The sequence below is a fragment of the Euprymna scolopes genome, chromosome 32, assembly GCF_053919585.1.
Source record: "Euprymna scolopes isolate OS-2025 chromosome 32, ASM5391958v1, whole genome shotgun sequence".
Taxonomy (NCBI): domain Eukaryota; kingdom Metazoa; phylum Mollusca; class Cephalopoda; order Sepiida; family Sepiolidae; genus Euprymna; species Euprymna scolopes.
The window spans coordinates 55305990-55320994 of record NC_136513.1 but is presented as its reverse complement, the minus strand read 5'-3'; the positions used below and the strand labels follow the sequence as shown (position 1 = coordinate 55320994).

General features: G+C 34.2%; 1 protein-coding gene across 1 annotated transcript in view; it reads left to right on the top strand.

Moving 5' to 3' along the window:
* Nucleotides 1-14648, top strand: part of LOC145256371 (thioredoxin reductase 2, mitochondrial-like) — an 80651-nt gene extending 66003 nt beyond the window's left edge. Inside the window, exons 14-17 of the mRNA XM_080115197.1 lie at nucleotides 1844-1936; nucleotides 3648-3719; nucleotides 10168-10265; nucleotides 13737-14648. Of these exons, the coding sequence (XP_079971323.1) occupies nucleotides 1844-1936; nucleotides 3648-3719; nucleotides 10168-10265; nucleotides 13737-13860 (387 nt within the window). The 3' untranslated portion in view covers nucleotides 13861-14648. The remainder of the gene's footprint in view (nucleotides 1-1843; nucleotides 1937-3647; nucleotides 3720-10167; nucleotides 10266-13736) is intronic.
* The last annotated feature ends 357 nt before the right edge of the window (nucleotides 14649-15005 follow it).

Genomic DNA, 15005 nt, shown 5'->3' with positions numbered 1-15005 from the left:
ATGATTGACTGCAGCAAATATATAACAACTCTTGTTGTTTTTGACCTTGAAGTGATATTTTTTAGTTCCTTACATCAAATGGCTTCATGCATTAGCTGGAGCAATTTCCATAAAAAAGAATTTTAATCTTCAGCTTGAATTACTAACACCAGGATTTGTTTGTGCATGATGATTTTCTTCACTAATGGAATAAAAATTAAAGCTAAAAAAAGAAACATTAGAAAATAAAGGGTTAATGGATATATAATTTTCAAATCATTTTTAGTGTACGGAGTGGAACGATAAAATTGTCGCCCTAGAAAACAAACAACATGATTCCATTTCTGTTTGATGAAAACCGGTTTCCTTTTTTTGTTGCACGCCATCTACTAGTTTGTCAGTTGTGTATAAATCCCGAGAGCAATAGGAGCTTTCTATCATGTCTGAAAGCGACACGGTTTTCAATGAGCGAGACCAAAGATGCACCGTTATACAACTCTTGCTCTCTACCGATCCAAGTTATGACAACAGGACCATTGCCAACACCCTGAAAATGCATCACTGGATTGCCATGAATAAGTGAGACGTGCCAAGAGTGATGAAAACAAAGTTTCCAACCATGATTATGGTCTTTTGTGTGGTTTCAAGTGAGGGCCACATCATACCACCTCACATCTTTGTAGTTGGCTTGAAAGTCAACACCAAAGTGTACCTGGATGTGCTGAAGAGTATGGTGATACCCTGGTGCAATCAGCTGATTGCTGGCAGATCCTGGATGTGGCAGCAGGACTCGGTACCATCCCACAAGTCCAAAGAGACTCAGGCTTGGCTTCAGAAGGAGTGTTATGACGTTGTATCCTTCTCCCACTGACCTCTCCCCTCCTTCCCCGACCTGAACCCACTGGACTACCTTGTTTTGTCACACGTCAAGAACATCACTAACATGATTTTCCACAACACCAAAGCCAGCCTGATCATTACCACCCGCCAAGTATTTGTCACGCACCCACCAGCGCTTGTAGAAATAGCATGCTCTCAGTTTCGGGCCCGTACTGAGGTTGAAGGTGGCTACATTGAATAGATACCAGTTCTACTACATAATCAAGTTATTTGAATTGATTTTTTCAATAAAAGTTTTTAAAATAAAGTTGTAGTGTTGTTTTCTTTAGGACAACAATTTTATCGTTTCACCATGTAGAATCTAGTGATGTGGTTTTAGTAAAAATGTCTTCATCAAATGTTGATGTGAATTTTCATCTAATTTTATCATTGTTGCTCTATAACATGCACAAGACAATAAATTAATCCTTAGAAAATGACCTCCAGATCGTAGTGAAATGCGGCCGTAAATGGATGCTGACATTTAATGCAAAACTAAGCGGCTCTTCTTGACAATTACAAGAAACCTCCCCTACCATCGATATCCATGACAAATAACAACGTACTTGAGAATTCTTCCTTCAAACTCCCAGGCTTAACATTCATGAGAAATATGAACTGAAACAAATAGAATACATTGCGAACCTGTTGCACTTGTGCCCCCTCAACGTACATATCCCAGATAAACCCATTTAGCAACAAAACCTTACCCCTTGACTATTTTGGTGCCTAAATGCCAGAAAGCTTTCTACTCTAATAGCTTTTTTCCTTGAACAGCTAGACTTTGGAATTCCCTTCCAGCTACCTGCTTTCCTGACTGTACTGATGTGCAGAAGTTCAAATGTAACATAAACCAACATCTTATTAATCTTTCTTTGGCAAGGGCCTAATTAGTTGGCCCCTGACATCTAAATAGCGATATGCCTTGTTTGGGGTGAAGGGGAGTTAAAAGAAAAATTTTAATCTTTGTAAATTTTTTTTTCAGGTTGGCACGACAGTGTTTACGCCTTTGGAATATGGCTGTGTTGGATTGTCAGAAGAATCGGCTCTTCACAAATATGGAGAAGATGGCATCGAGGTAATCGAAACCTGAGTATTTTTGATACATTGTGAAATATTCAATAACAAATTGAAATGAACAGCTCTTGCTTTGACAAACTTCTGGAACCGATCCTCACTCATGACCTGAAATTAAAGATTTACAGCTACTGGAAATATGGTTGGATCATTCCACTGCTCCAGAAAGTATCTCACTCCCAATGTAATTCTCTACTTGTGTACGAGTCAAATACATCCTAAGATGGAGAACTGTTGCCACATCTGGGGAGGAGCTGCTAAAAATACCATTTCCTACCTCGAAAGAATACAAAACTCTCTCTCTGCTCTATCGTTATTTTCATGACAAGTTCTCGACTGAGCTTCAATCTATGATCCTCCTTCTACAAAACATTCAAAACAATTACTTTCTAGCTACAATAATTATTTTTACGTTACTTTCTATTACTGCCTAAAAGTAACAAAAATTCCATGAGGAAAATTTCTTTCCTAGAAACACATTACCGTGAGTCTGCTTCCTAGTTGACTATAGCATGGTTGTTTTTAATCTAATGTAAGCAAGTTCTTGTAGAGCCGTCTCCTTATATAATCAAAATTCCATCATTTCCAATCATTGATGGTGTCTTATAGCCTATTCGATACTCTTTAACCGGTATCTTTGATTGGCCCTTCACCTTTGATAAGCAGTGACTCCTTAGTAAAAAAAAAAACCTTGAAACAAAAATACAATAAAAGTTCAAAAATTGACTGAAAAATCTTTATTTTATGTTTGATGACTAAATTTTAATTGAAAAGCGTTTAATGAGAGTGGAAGGTTTTAATGGGAATGGAAGTTTTAATGGGAATGGAAGTTTTTCTAAATTTTTGAGACAATGATGATTATTTGGATTCTTGAATGAAACCATTTTCAAATGAAACCCTTATTTGTTAATATTTTTGCTATAATAATAAGGTATGATCACTACAAATGAATGAAAGTTTTAATGAGAATGGAAGTTTTTCTAAATTTTTGACATAATGATGATTATTTGGATTCTTTGAATACTGTTTTCATTTGTTCTGCACAGAATTTCAAATGAAACCCTTATTTGTTAATATTTTTGCTATAATAATAAGGTATGATCACTGAAAGTTGGGAGGTTCTACTTATAGACACTATCAATAGGAACTGATGAATCAAATTGAACCACGTTTTTCTATCAACCAATCAGAAACCAGAATTGTTCCATAAAAATATTGGATCTTTTACCATTCCAGCACATAATTTTTTTGTGTCAACATAAGAAGGATCTTTTGCTCTTTGTCTGCAAAATTATAAAGTCCAGGACCTGTACAGAACAGCTACCCACTGAAAATTCTTCATCTCCAGGACTTGTACAGAATAGATACCCATCGGAATCTCTTCTGAAATTAAACATAGCTTTCAATTGAAGACTTTTATTTAATCCACATTCAATCAGCCATGACCAGGTAGAAATCTTTAGTAAGTTGCAGTTGTATTCTTTGTATCACCCACACTAAGGATTGAACCTTCAACCTCCAGAAGAGTCACTTACAATTGTATTTTACCTAGTACTTTATTCGTTACATCACGGGCTTGAAGAAACTCAAAGGTTACAACAGACAAAACATTGTGCAAATAAAACTTAAGATGAGAACAGTAGTGCTAATAATCCAAATGAAAGTTTTCTTCTTTTTTTTTTTATAAAATTTTCCTCTTAATTTCAATTCAGGTTTACCATTCATATTACAAGCCTTTGGAATTCACAGTGCCTCAAAGAGATGCGTCTCAATGTTACATAAAGGTAATAAAATTATTTTAACCATTTTTTTGTTTTCACTTTTGAAATTGATGCTGATTCATCAAATTAGTTGTGTTTAGAATTCTTTAAAATCTATTTAATATTTCTTTGTTATTGATAACTTTTTTATTACAAAATCTGGTTTGTCAGTTTTCTTGTGTGTCATTGTAGTATGTTGTTAAGAAGAATAAAATTTAGTTCAGTGTTTTCTTGTGCATCGTTGTGTTGCGTAGCAGGGACAAGGCATTCATATAACAGGGACGACGATGAGACAATTAGATTACACACCGTTCATATTTATGATAGGAGCTTGATATAAAGAGAAACAGTTTGTATAACATATAGGAGATTCAAATTCATTATTGAAGGAAGGTGTTTCATATAATTCTTAGAAAGCATGAATGTGAAAAGAGATGTAATGATAGACAACACTTTGGAGGAGGGAGACTCAGTTACACTTTGGAAGGAGGGTGTTTCATATTAAGTTCTTTTACAAATATGATAAAGAAACTCACATTACCTTTCAAGGTTGAAAGATGACAAAGACTTATAAATATGATGATCTTTATTCCATCCGGAGGAAATGATGATCAGGAATTTAATTGCCTTTCTGATTTCTAGATTGTCGTTCTTCCCTTTCTTTCACTTCTGAAAGGGGCTTAGCTAACTCTCCTCCTTCACAACTCGACCATGACTGATCTGTTTGTACTGCTCTCTGTGATCTATGACTCGAACCCTCTTAAATCTATCTTTCTTTGTGATGTCAGAAACGTGCTCAAACATGTGCTCTCCTCACGTGGATTTACATATCATATGTCCAACATGTTTTTGGAAAAACAAAGACATTCCTTAATTTACATTGTCCAATATCAGACCTACTACTTGTATCATTATTTAGTTATTTCTAAACACAATGGTCAATTCAATAAATTCCTGACATTGCATTATGTATTCACTTTTAACTTTTGAATACTGGGTTCGATTCTAGCCTTTTCCTTTAATATTATTTCCAAATTTATTAAACGCCTTTATTTAATTACTATGGTCTGTTCCATTCCATATATAACAGTTGTAGTATGTTGTTAAGAAAAATAAAATTTCATTTAAGGATTCTCATTCACAATTCCCACTATATTAAAAAATCAAAAATAAAGAAAAACCTGTATGATGTATGGACCTGTGACAAAAATATCATATTCCAAAAACCATATAAATTGATCAACTATAGTTTTTAATATATAAAGTGAAGTGTTCCTGGTTTAGGACAACAAAATTAAAGAAATAAAAAAAAGAATTTTTCTTTGCAAGCCAACAACCGCCGCGTTGGAGATCACCACTAACACCAACCTTCATCTGTCCACCTCTCACTGACCTAACCTGTCAACTCCTTTTATACGTCTCCTGCGTGATTTCATGTGACTTCCACCAGAGCACACCTTTTAAAACTATGGTTTCTCTCTCTCTCTTTTGCCCAACCTCGCCCGACACACGCACGGTAAGACTTCTGTTTGTTTGGTCTGTTAAACCCCTTTTTCTCCTTTCCTTCTGCTAACTTTAAACAATATAAAGTAAACTGTATTGTTTACTAGGGAGAGTAACTTTCCAGAGTCGAAATGATAGACATGGATGATACGATGAGCACATCTCCTTTAGAGCGTTAATATATCAGCTACATATGCCGTCTGTAATAAAATCAAAAATAAAGAAAAATCCATATGCTGTATGCAACCATGACAAAAATATCATATTCCAAAAATCAAGTAAATTGATTAACTGTAGTTTTAAATAACCCGATTGTTTACAGTGTGTCTTTGTTATGGAGATGTCTCTTGAAGGGCTGTTATATTCAACCTGTTTCCCAGGGTCTAAATGATAGACACAGACAATACAAATGGGCACATATCCTTTAGATTAAGGGGTTGATATGATATCGGCTACATCTTCTTGACAGGTCGTCTCTTTAGAATTCTCGACATCATTACTGGCAGGGATCGTTCTTTTGAAATTGAGCACTGTATGAAATAAATGAACAACACACGTTTTATAAAAAAATATTTCATCTAATATTTGAAGAAGCATTTTTTGAACTTGAGTGTTGAATTAGCATGCAACTGTACACAGCAAGTTGCACTTCCTTTTTGGATGCTGTCTTGTATGGCTTCCCAACGTATCTCGTGATAATGAAAACAAGAGAAAAAGAGAAAGAAAGATATATAGATTAAAAACAGAGAGAGAAAGATAGGTAGATTAAAAGCAAAGAGAGAGAAAGATAGATTAAAAGCAAAGACAGAGAAAGGTAGATTGAAAATAAAGAGAAAGATTAAAACAAACAAAGAGGAAGATATTTAAAAAAGAGAGAAAGAAGGATATTGAAAACAATGAGACTGAAATGTTGTCGTTGTTTTGCAAATTCTGGTGCTGGCCGAGTGGATTTGACCTTTTGTCAACCTTGCTTGTTTTGATATGACTGAAATTTTAGAAACATCTATCAACTTTAGTTGAGTGAGGAGCAGCATTCTTCCACCATGTTTCAACAATGCATCAAAAAAGGTTGGGTAGAAAAGTCTCTGAATGTGGAGAGCTTGGGCTACCCCAAAAAATGCCCCCATCATTGTTAAACAGTCAGTCTATTTCTCATTTCTTTGTCATCAATAACTTCCTTTTTCACAAAATAATTCTGATTTTTTTTTGTGAATTATTGCAGCATGTTGTTAAGAAAAATAAAATGTTATTTAATTTAATTTTTACCAGAAAATACTTTGTCTGTCTTGGAATTAATTTCCATTGGCCGCCATCTTTAAAGAAGGAATATAACTATATTCATTTATACAGTCATCCCAATTCCTTTGGGATAAAAAATAATTTTTTATAGGGAAAAAAATCTGTATTTTATATAAAACTAGCGGGGGGTACTCTGCGTTGCCCGGGTGTTTGGAGGTGTGTGTGTTAAAAAAAAAGAAAAACGTTAAAAGAAAAAAAAAGTTTTAGTAGGAAGGCAGAATTGAACCCCGAACCCTTGACGCGAAGATGAAAACGGAAGGAAAAAAAATCCAACCACTTAACCCTCTAGGCCATGAAGACAGATGAATTGAGAAGCATGTTAAATTAAGGGTTATAAAGTCAAAGAGGTTTGATTGACAGGTGTTCGGTTAATGAGGTCATCATGGGAGAGTTACGATGACGTTGCATTTTTTTATTTACTGCGAGACAGTCTTTGTTTCCCCTCTGTGTGTGTATGTGGCGGGGGGGGGGGGTAAAATGATTACCCTGTTTAAATATTATAAAAACCAGTGTGTTTGAAAAACCAAAAGCAAAAAAAAAAAAAAAAAAACAATGAATTAGGCCAAACATCAATCACACAGTGACCTTTGTTTTGGCTTAGTTTTCAACCCAAGATGTTGAGTAGAAAACCAATTCCCGATAAAAAATAGAGGTGTCCATATGAAAGCAATTGTCTGATATAAGGTTTCCATCGCATTGATCAAAAGCTGATTACTTTCTGGATGTTTCGGCACATGAAAGCCGAGAACGACTTCACGTTTGAATTTAGTCGCTTAAGTCCCTTAAGTAAACACTTCATCAAATCTCCACACTAACGTAATGTACTGGCAATAACCCTTATCCCTGAGTGGCTTCCGGGCCTTGATAAGTGGTGATCACTGTGTAAAAAAAAAAAAAAATTTATACTAAAAAGCAGCATAAACAGGTGACACGGCGAAATAGCGTGAATCTCATCAAAGTCGACATAAATAAATCTAGACTCAACGCGTGTTCCCAAATCTTCGATATTATTATCTAGGGGGTATATAAACAGTTCTAGGCGATAGTAAACCCCCCCGGGAGCGTTGGCGAAAAAAGCCTTTGCGAGACATACATGAAATGGTCACACACATTTTGCCTTTTATAAATATAGACTAGCGGGGGTACCCGGCTTTGTCCAGGTGTTTGGAGGTGTGTGTGCTCTTAAATAAAAAAGAAACTGGGGCGGGGGGTAGGATCAAACCCAAAGCCCTGAGGCAAAATTTGAAAATAAAATGTGAAAAAAACATGAACCGTTCGGCCAGCCAGAATGAGTTACTGAAAGATGTTTGAATTTATTTAAATAAGAACCAAATTGACAGGTGCCCGCACGGAAGTCGTAGAGCGTTACGACGGGGACAATATAAGCAATAGCTATTCAGCAAATGAGGTCAATGTTCAGGTTTGTTTGTTATAAGCGAAGTAAAAAAAGAAAACATAAAAATGAATGTTAAAACTTAAGCGGGGTGGGGGGGAGTAATCAAAACATCGAAAAAACAAAAAAAAACTAACGTAAGGCAAACGAACGATGTTAAATGTAAAAATCGAAAAAAGAAAACAGAAAAACGAACGTTAAAACCCCCCAAAAAAACATGTGAAAAATGGCTTGAATAAGCCTGTTTCGATATTAAAATTTAAAAAATCGGTGGGTACGAAGTAAAAAAAAAACAGAAAAATGAATGTTATGTGAAAAATGGCTTAAATAACACTGGTTCAATATTTAAATTTAAAAAAAAAAAGAAAAAAAAACATCTCACACCACGATTCGAACCCAAAACGTTTATATAATGAGCCAACGCACTTACCAACTGAGCTAACGTGACGTACATGAAATTTAGTCAGTTCTTCAATTATTTAAAGAAAATCAGGTCATGACGTCATCTGACGCATGCGTAGAACTGGTCGTCGTCATAAGAGGACCGTTTTTGTTGACCCCCCCCCACCACCACCACCACCATCGTCGAAAATTGTCGAGTTCAAGGTGAAAAAAATTAACGTTTTTGGCCAATTTTTGGATATTTTTCGGGCGAAGGATGGGGCTTCAATATGATACCGAGTTTGCGAATTTTCGTTGTCTTTTTTTTTTTTTTTTTTTTATATATCAAAAGTTTTTAGCGGACATACAAACACACATACATACACACATTTTCGCTTTTATATATATAGATAAAAAGAGATTTGGTCTGTATGTCCATCATAATTTTTCTGTTAGAATTTCATTTAAGGTCATAAATACATTGTAGAATTTATCTCGCTTCGAAATATCACAGATCTTTTACAAATGGAAAATATTTCATTAATAATAAATAATAAACTCCTAGTAAATAGTGGATGCCATGAGCTAAAATTGAAACTTAATCTTTGAGATCTTCAGTCTGAGGTTCTGCCAGTGAGGCTATTTAGAGTTTCTTATAAATAGAGCTTAAAATATTACCATTACAAAATAATTATGGCTTTTTGAATGGCATTATAGATTCATGTAAAAAATTGAATTCGAATGTAAGTGATAATACAATGTACATTATTAGTTTTATTAGAAACTAGCATTTCAGCCCGGCATTGCCTGGGTGTTTGGATGTGTATGTTGAGCAAAAAAAAAAAAAAAAAAAAAAGTGGTAGTAGGAAGGCAGGCTCGAACCTGTACTGCGAAGGAGGAAAAGAACGAAAAAAAACCCTGATATCTTTGCTGTTACAACCACTGCCAAACCGGAAGTAACATAGGTTTGAATTAAGGCTAGACAATCGAAAGGAGAGGATGACTTTCAAAAATATCGGCGAAAAAAAAACGACCCCCTCCCCCCCCTAGAAAAGTGCCCTGTTGAAGGTGAAGAGATTAATGTTTTAACCAATTTTTCGATATTTGTCGTCTGAAAAGTCGAACTTCAAAATGATACTGATCTTGTAAAAATCCGTCGCCTCTGTCGAAAGTTTTAGGCAAACATGAAAACATACATACATACATGCATACATTTATATATTGGTAGCTAAAAATTTTCGACCCAAACCAATTAAAAAGAATACCCTTTGTGTAAAATTTCAAATGTTTAGACCAGAAATTGTCTGTAATTTGCTAGAGACCGCAGAGGTGAAATTTTTTAAAACTTTGACCCCTATTATGACCCCTGAACATTTATTGTTTTGGGCTCAAATCAAGTTATTAAGTTAGATCCATGTCCAAGGAACCTATATCTAAAATTTCAAGTGTTTAGACCCAAAATTGTTTGGTAGAGTTCTCAAAGGTCAAATCGTTGAACTTTGACCTCTTAACAGCCAAATTTCTAGCCAAAAATGGATTACAAAGATTTTCCCAAATCTCAGTACCCTGTATATCAAATTTCCAGTCTGTAGACTGAAAATTGACAGAGTTATTGCATAGGAAAATGTACACAGACAGACACGTTCACTTTTATAGATATATAGATTATTCTAACAATAGAAAATAATTTATTTTGTTTTTACTATGTATTGGCTTTTAAAAAGAATTTAATATTTAATAAATATTGTAATTTGGTTCTGGAGGACCCATAATTCTAAAAAAAAAGGAAGCAAGTTAAAAGTAAACATATTACTAATATCAAAATAAAGTATATCTGTTTGTCCATTGATCTGTTTGCCCATTGATCACACTTTTCTTTCATCTTTTTTATTTCAGTTTATTTGCATGAGAGAAGGACCAAAAAAACTTGTCGGTCTTCATTATTTGGGTCCAAATGCTGGTGAAGTAATTCAAGGATTTGCAACTGCCTTTCGGTAAATAGTTTTTGTTTTTATTCTTCCTTAAATGTCATTTGTAGGAATAGTCATGGGTTGGAACAAATATATTGAGGAAATTGCCAAGGCTGCTGCAAAAAAAGGTGGGATCTTTCTACAATGCTTGAAAGTTATTTTTTTTTTTTTTTACTTTGGTGTCACTACTTATCAAGACCCAAAGGCCACTCGAAAATAAAGGTCAATTAATGTGAGGTGGTAGTGTAGTAATCGTTAATTATGTAAATTGGGTAGAATTTGATTATTTATGGGGACGACTCAACAAGAACTTGTTTATATTGGATTTCAAGGCTACTATGTTGTATTCAGCTGGGAAGCAGGTTAGTGGAACAGTTTTCCACAGGTGAGCAGTTCTGGGAAATAAGCTTTGTTCATGAAATCTACATTTAGATTTAGGCACAGAGAGTGGGGGAAATTGTATATAGTGGTTGTAGCTAGTCGAGTTTTTTGTGAAAGTTTGGTAAGGAGGGACCATAGATTGGAATTCAGTTAACTGCTTGCTATGAAAATAACAATAGAGCAGAGACATGCTCACTAAGTCTCTTCTGTGGGAAAGAGATTGCAGGGAAGAGAAAAGAGCATTACCTACTCGGTTCCAAAGCCGATTTTGAACTCTATGAAGGTTGGATAGAGCACACCGAGCAGCTGCTGCCCAGATGTTTTAACAGTGCTCCATTTTAGGGCATACCTGGCTCTTATACAGAGGATTGTTTCTGCAGTGAGATGCCTTCTATAATTATCTCTCTAAATCCACGATGCACTCATACATCGAATATTGTTTCCACAATTGGGTTGGTGCATCCACCACTTTTTTTTTTTTTTTTTTTTTTTTTTTACATAGGCATCACCACATTATCAAGGCCAAGAGGCCACTCAAGGATAAGGGTTAAAGAGTGTACAGTAGAAATTGGACAATATAGCAATCATTAGTAATGAAAATTTGGTAAATTTGATAACTTATATGGAACGACTCATCAAGAACTTGTCTCTCCATCTTAGACACAGTCCAAAAATGAGTCACAAATCTAATAGGTTCTGCACTGTCAGCCAAGCTCCAACCTCTGTCACATTGCAGCAATATAAATAGTGTTCGGATGATTAATAGGAATCATGAAGCAAAAAAATTAGAATCGGGGGGAAAATATGTGGCTATTTTCTGATGCCAAAAACGATTCCTTTTAATTATCTTTTTTTATTTGATTTTGTTTAAAACAAAATTTTCAACTGCTGATAGTAATAATGAATATTTATTGATTTTAAATTACCAGTAAAATTAAAATCTATAGCTCCACTGCCACAAGTGTGTTTTTTACGTTTAAAAAAATAAAAACATATATAATGTGTTTTTATGGTAATTGGGGAAAAAAATAACAATTTTATAGTTAAATATGTAGAGGTTTATAAAGAATTGGTAATTTAGTATGTTATTAGTAATTGTATTGAAATTGGGAAATATATTGGGATCAAGTAGAGAATAAGGATCCCAAACGACTTCACTACGAAAAAAGAAAAAAGGGACACATTTCGGTCGACACTGATTTGACCTTGACCTTCGCACACACATTGGCTTTGTAAACAAATATTGTGGCAAGAAAACTTAAAATCAAACTTTGGATTGCTTTTTTTTTTTTTTAAATAATAATTAAAATGAGTTATATTATTATATCACGACAATAAAATTTTTAAAACAAACTTTAGATTTATCTTCTTTTTTTTTTTTTAAATAATAATAAAAACGAGTTATGTATTTTATTTTTAAAGTTTCCTTGCCATAATATTTGTTTACAGAGCCAATGTGTGTGCAGTAGTCAAGGCCAAACCAGTATCAACCTAAATGTGTCCCTTTTTTTCTTTCTTTGTAGTGGAGCCAGTTGGGTCCTTATTCTCTACATTGTCCAAATATTAGAATCGTCCCATCACCAATAGTTTTATGTTTTTATTTATAATTCCTTAAATGTCATTTGCAGTGCAATAGGGATGGTAATTTATTGTTGAGTAGTAACCATCGTCATTATCATTAGTTTAACATTTGTTTCACATGCTGACATGTGGTGGACGGCTTTTAAGAAAGTGACTTTCAAACTGGCCAGATCATTCTGAATCAGAAATGCAACAGATTTTTTTAGAAATGATTTCATTCATTAAGGCAATATTTTTATTTTGATTTGTGTTGCTTCCATTGCATTACCTTTGCTATCGATGTTGGTAACCATTGTAGATGTGCGCTGTGCAGCGTGTTTATAATGGTGCATGTGAATGGTAAGCATGCAGTTGTTGAGGGAACAGAAAACTGAAAATACCTAGCCAGAGTCAGACCACCCAAGAGATATTCTCTTTGAAGAAAATAAGATCCTCATTGAGTAGGAAGAGCTCCACCAGGAACAGCTTTGTGAGACGAATAATGTCTAGGGTTATCTACGGGTGAGCCCAGAAATCAGAGACTAGTTACATGTTATCTTCAGTGTGCGTTTCCAGCAGCCAACCTCTGAAAAATGGCCACTCAAGGGTGAAAAAATTTCAGGAAATGGGTTGGACGACAGTCAGAACTTGGAGGAGGAAGAGAAGTGAAAGGGAGTTGAGCATTTGATGCAGGGAGTTGGTTTTCTGGAGAGCTATTAGTTAATGCACCTCTTCAGCCAGGTTGGATCCTTTACAGCTCTCAGTAAAGAACCACGTTAATGAATATTATGTGTTTTGGTTGGGCCAGGCAAGGATCTGATGCTGCAAATCTGTCATTCAACTAAGTAGATGGGTATTTAACTTGACTAGATTCTATAAACAATAACAAAAAGGAATTTTAGATGAATAAAAATATGTTTTTATAGAAAAGAATGTTAGAACATAAACAAGATGCGTGATGATGGTAGATGATTCAATTTCTGTCTTTGGACACGTGGAGTTAATGATGTAATGAGAGAGCTTGAAAGACACATCAGTTAGTCAAGAGTTGGAAATCAGAGAGTTAGCAGATGTGGTCAGTAGTCAGAGGAAGAAAAATGGTGGTGGACAGTAATGGCTCAAAGCAGAGGTCAATAGCAAAATAGCTTTCCAATGAGGGGAAACATCCAAAATAAAGCTGCTGTATCAAGACTTTGGGTCGTACAAATTTTCATTTGCAGCTTTTCCGAGGATCCATGAAATCAAGAAAAACCCAAGATGAAATAGGTAAGTTTTTCATTGGCTGATGTAAACCCCAGAGACTGTTATTTGTCTTTTAATATTATAATTGTTATATAAACAATCACATATATATACACATCATATATACAACCCATCCATGTCATACAGAACCCCCCAACAATATTACATTAAAGCCAAAAAACCAAGATGCACCTGCAGAAGCTTTCAGGTTACATTGGCAGAAATATTGATGTGAACATTGATTTGAAAAATGAAAATAATCAAATATTTAAAAAAAAAAAAAAGAAATTTTCTTTGGTTTTATTTTTTTAGTGCTGGTGCTTCAATGTCGACAGTGATGAGTACGGTTGGAATTCACCCGACTTGTGCAGAAGAGATCGTCAAATTGAATATTACAAAACGTTCAGGGAAAGACCCACAAGTCACTGGCTGCTGAGGTTAAATATGCTCCATTTGTCTCTGCCTAAACCATACTCTGCTGCATCCCAGCCTCCAGTGGAGGGAATAAGCTCTGTGCACTTGGGTATGCCCACTGCTATGTCAAGGGGTAGGTAGAGATATTTGGAGTTTAAAATGTGCAAGAATCCATAGAATAAATGATTGTTACGGGGCAAATAATCAGGGTAGCATTCGAGATATTTTTGTATTTTAAATTTTCTTTTATGCTTTTTTGTTTATAATCACAGGAATTCAAGTAGAATTTGATTCCATTGTTCAAACAAGTTTGCACACAATCATTGTATAAGAATGAAACACCTGCATCTGTAGGTATACAAAAAAATTAATATTTATTGAAAAAATATAGTTATAAACCTTTTTAAGAAGATTAAAGTTGAGCCTTATTTAGTGGATTGAGAAAAAAGCAACCAATTAGCATACATGCATCATTCCAAACTTCCCATTTATAGAATACTCTTGTGGCAGTTGATTATGACAATCCTGTTTACATGGCTACATAAGTATCTTAATTTCATTTCCATTTAAAGGTTAATTTCTGGAGGCAAGGGGAAGAAGGCTGCCTCATAAAGCTGAGGTTGGCTTTATTGGCTGCATTTGAGTTCCACGATCAGCAGTAATTATCACTTCCTGTACTGATGATTGCATAAACATGAAACTCTAGTGTCTGCAGATATAAAAATTATTATTTATTGAAAAATATTAATTATGTGTGTATGCATGTGTATATAATGTATTGAAATGAAAAACTTTGTATGAGAGAAAAAATAATTAAAATTTGGTCTGAGAAGAAATAATATCTGGCCTAATGATACTGCTTCTTTAAACGAGTTGCAGCAGAAACATGTATGCAATCATTATATATATATATATATATATATATATATATATATATATATATATATATATATATAAAGGAAATATATGTAAATAAAAAATATTTCCACAGAAATATATATATATATATATATATATATATATATTTCTGTGGAAATATTTTTTATTTACATATATTTCCTTTTTATATATACCAATCCTTGATTGATATAATAATTAAGTGAATGATTTTGTGTTACAAAACAGATATATATATATTGTCAAGAAGTGTAAATGTCAACTGAATTA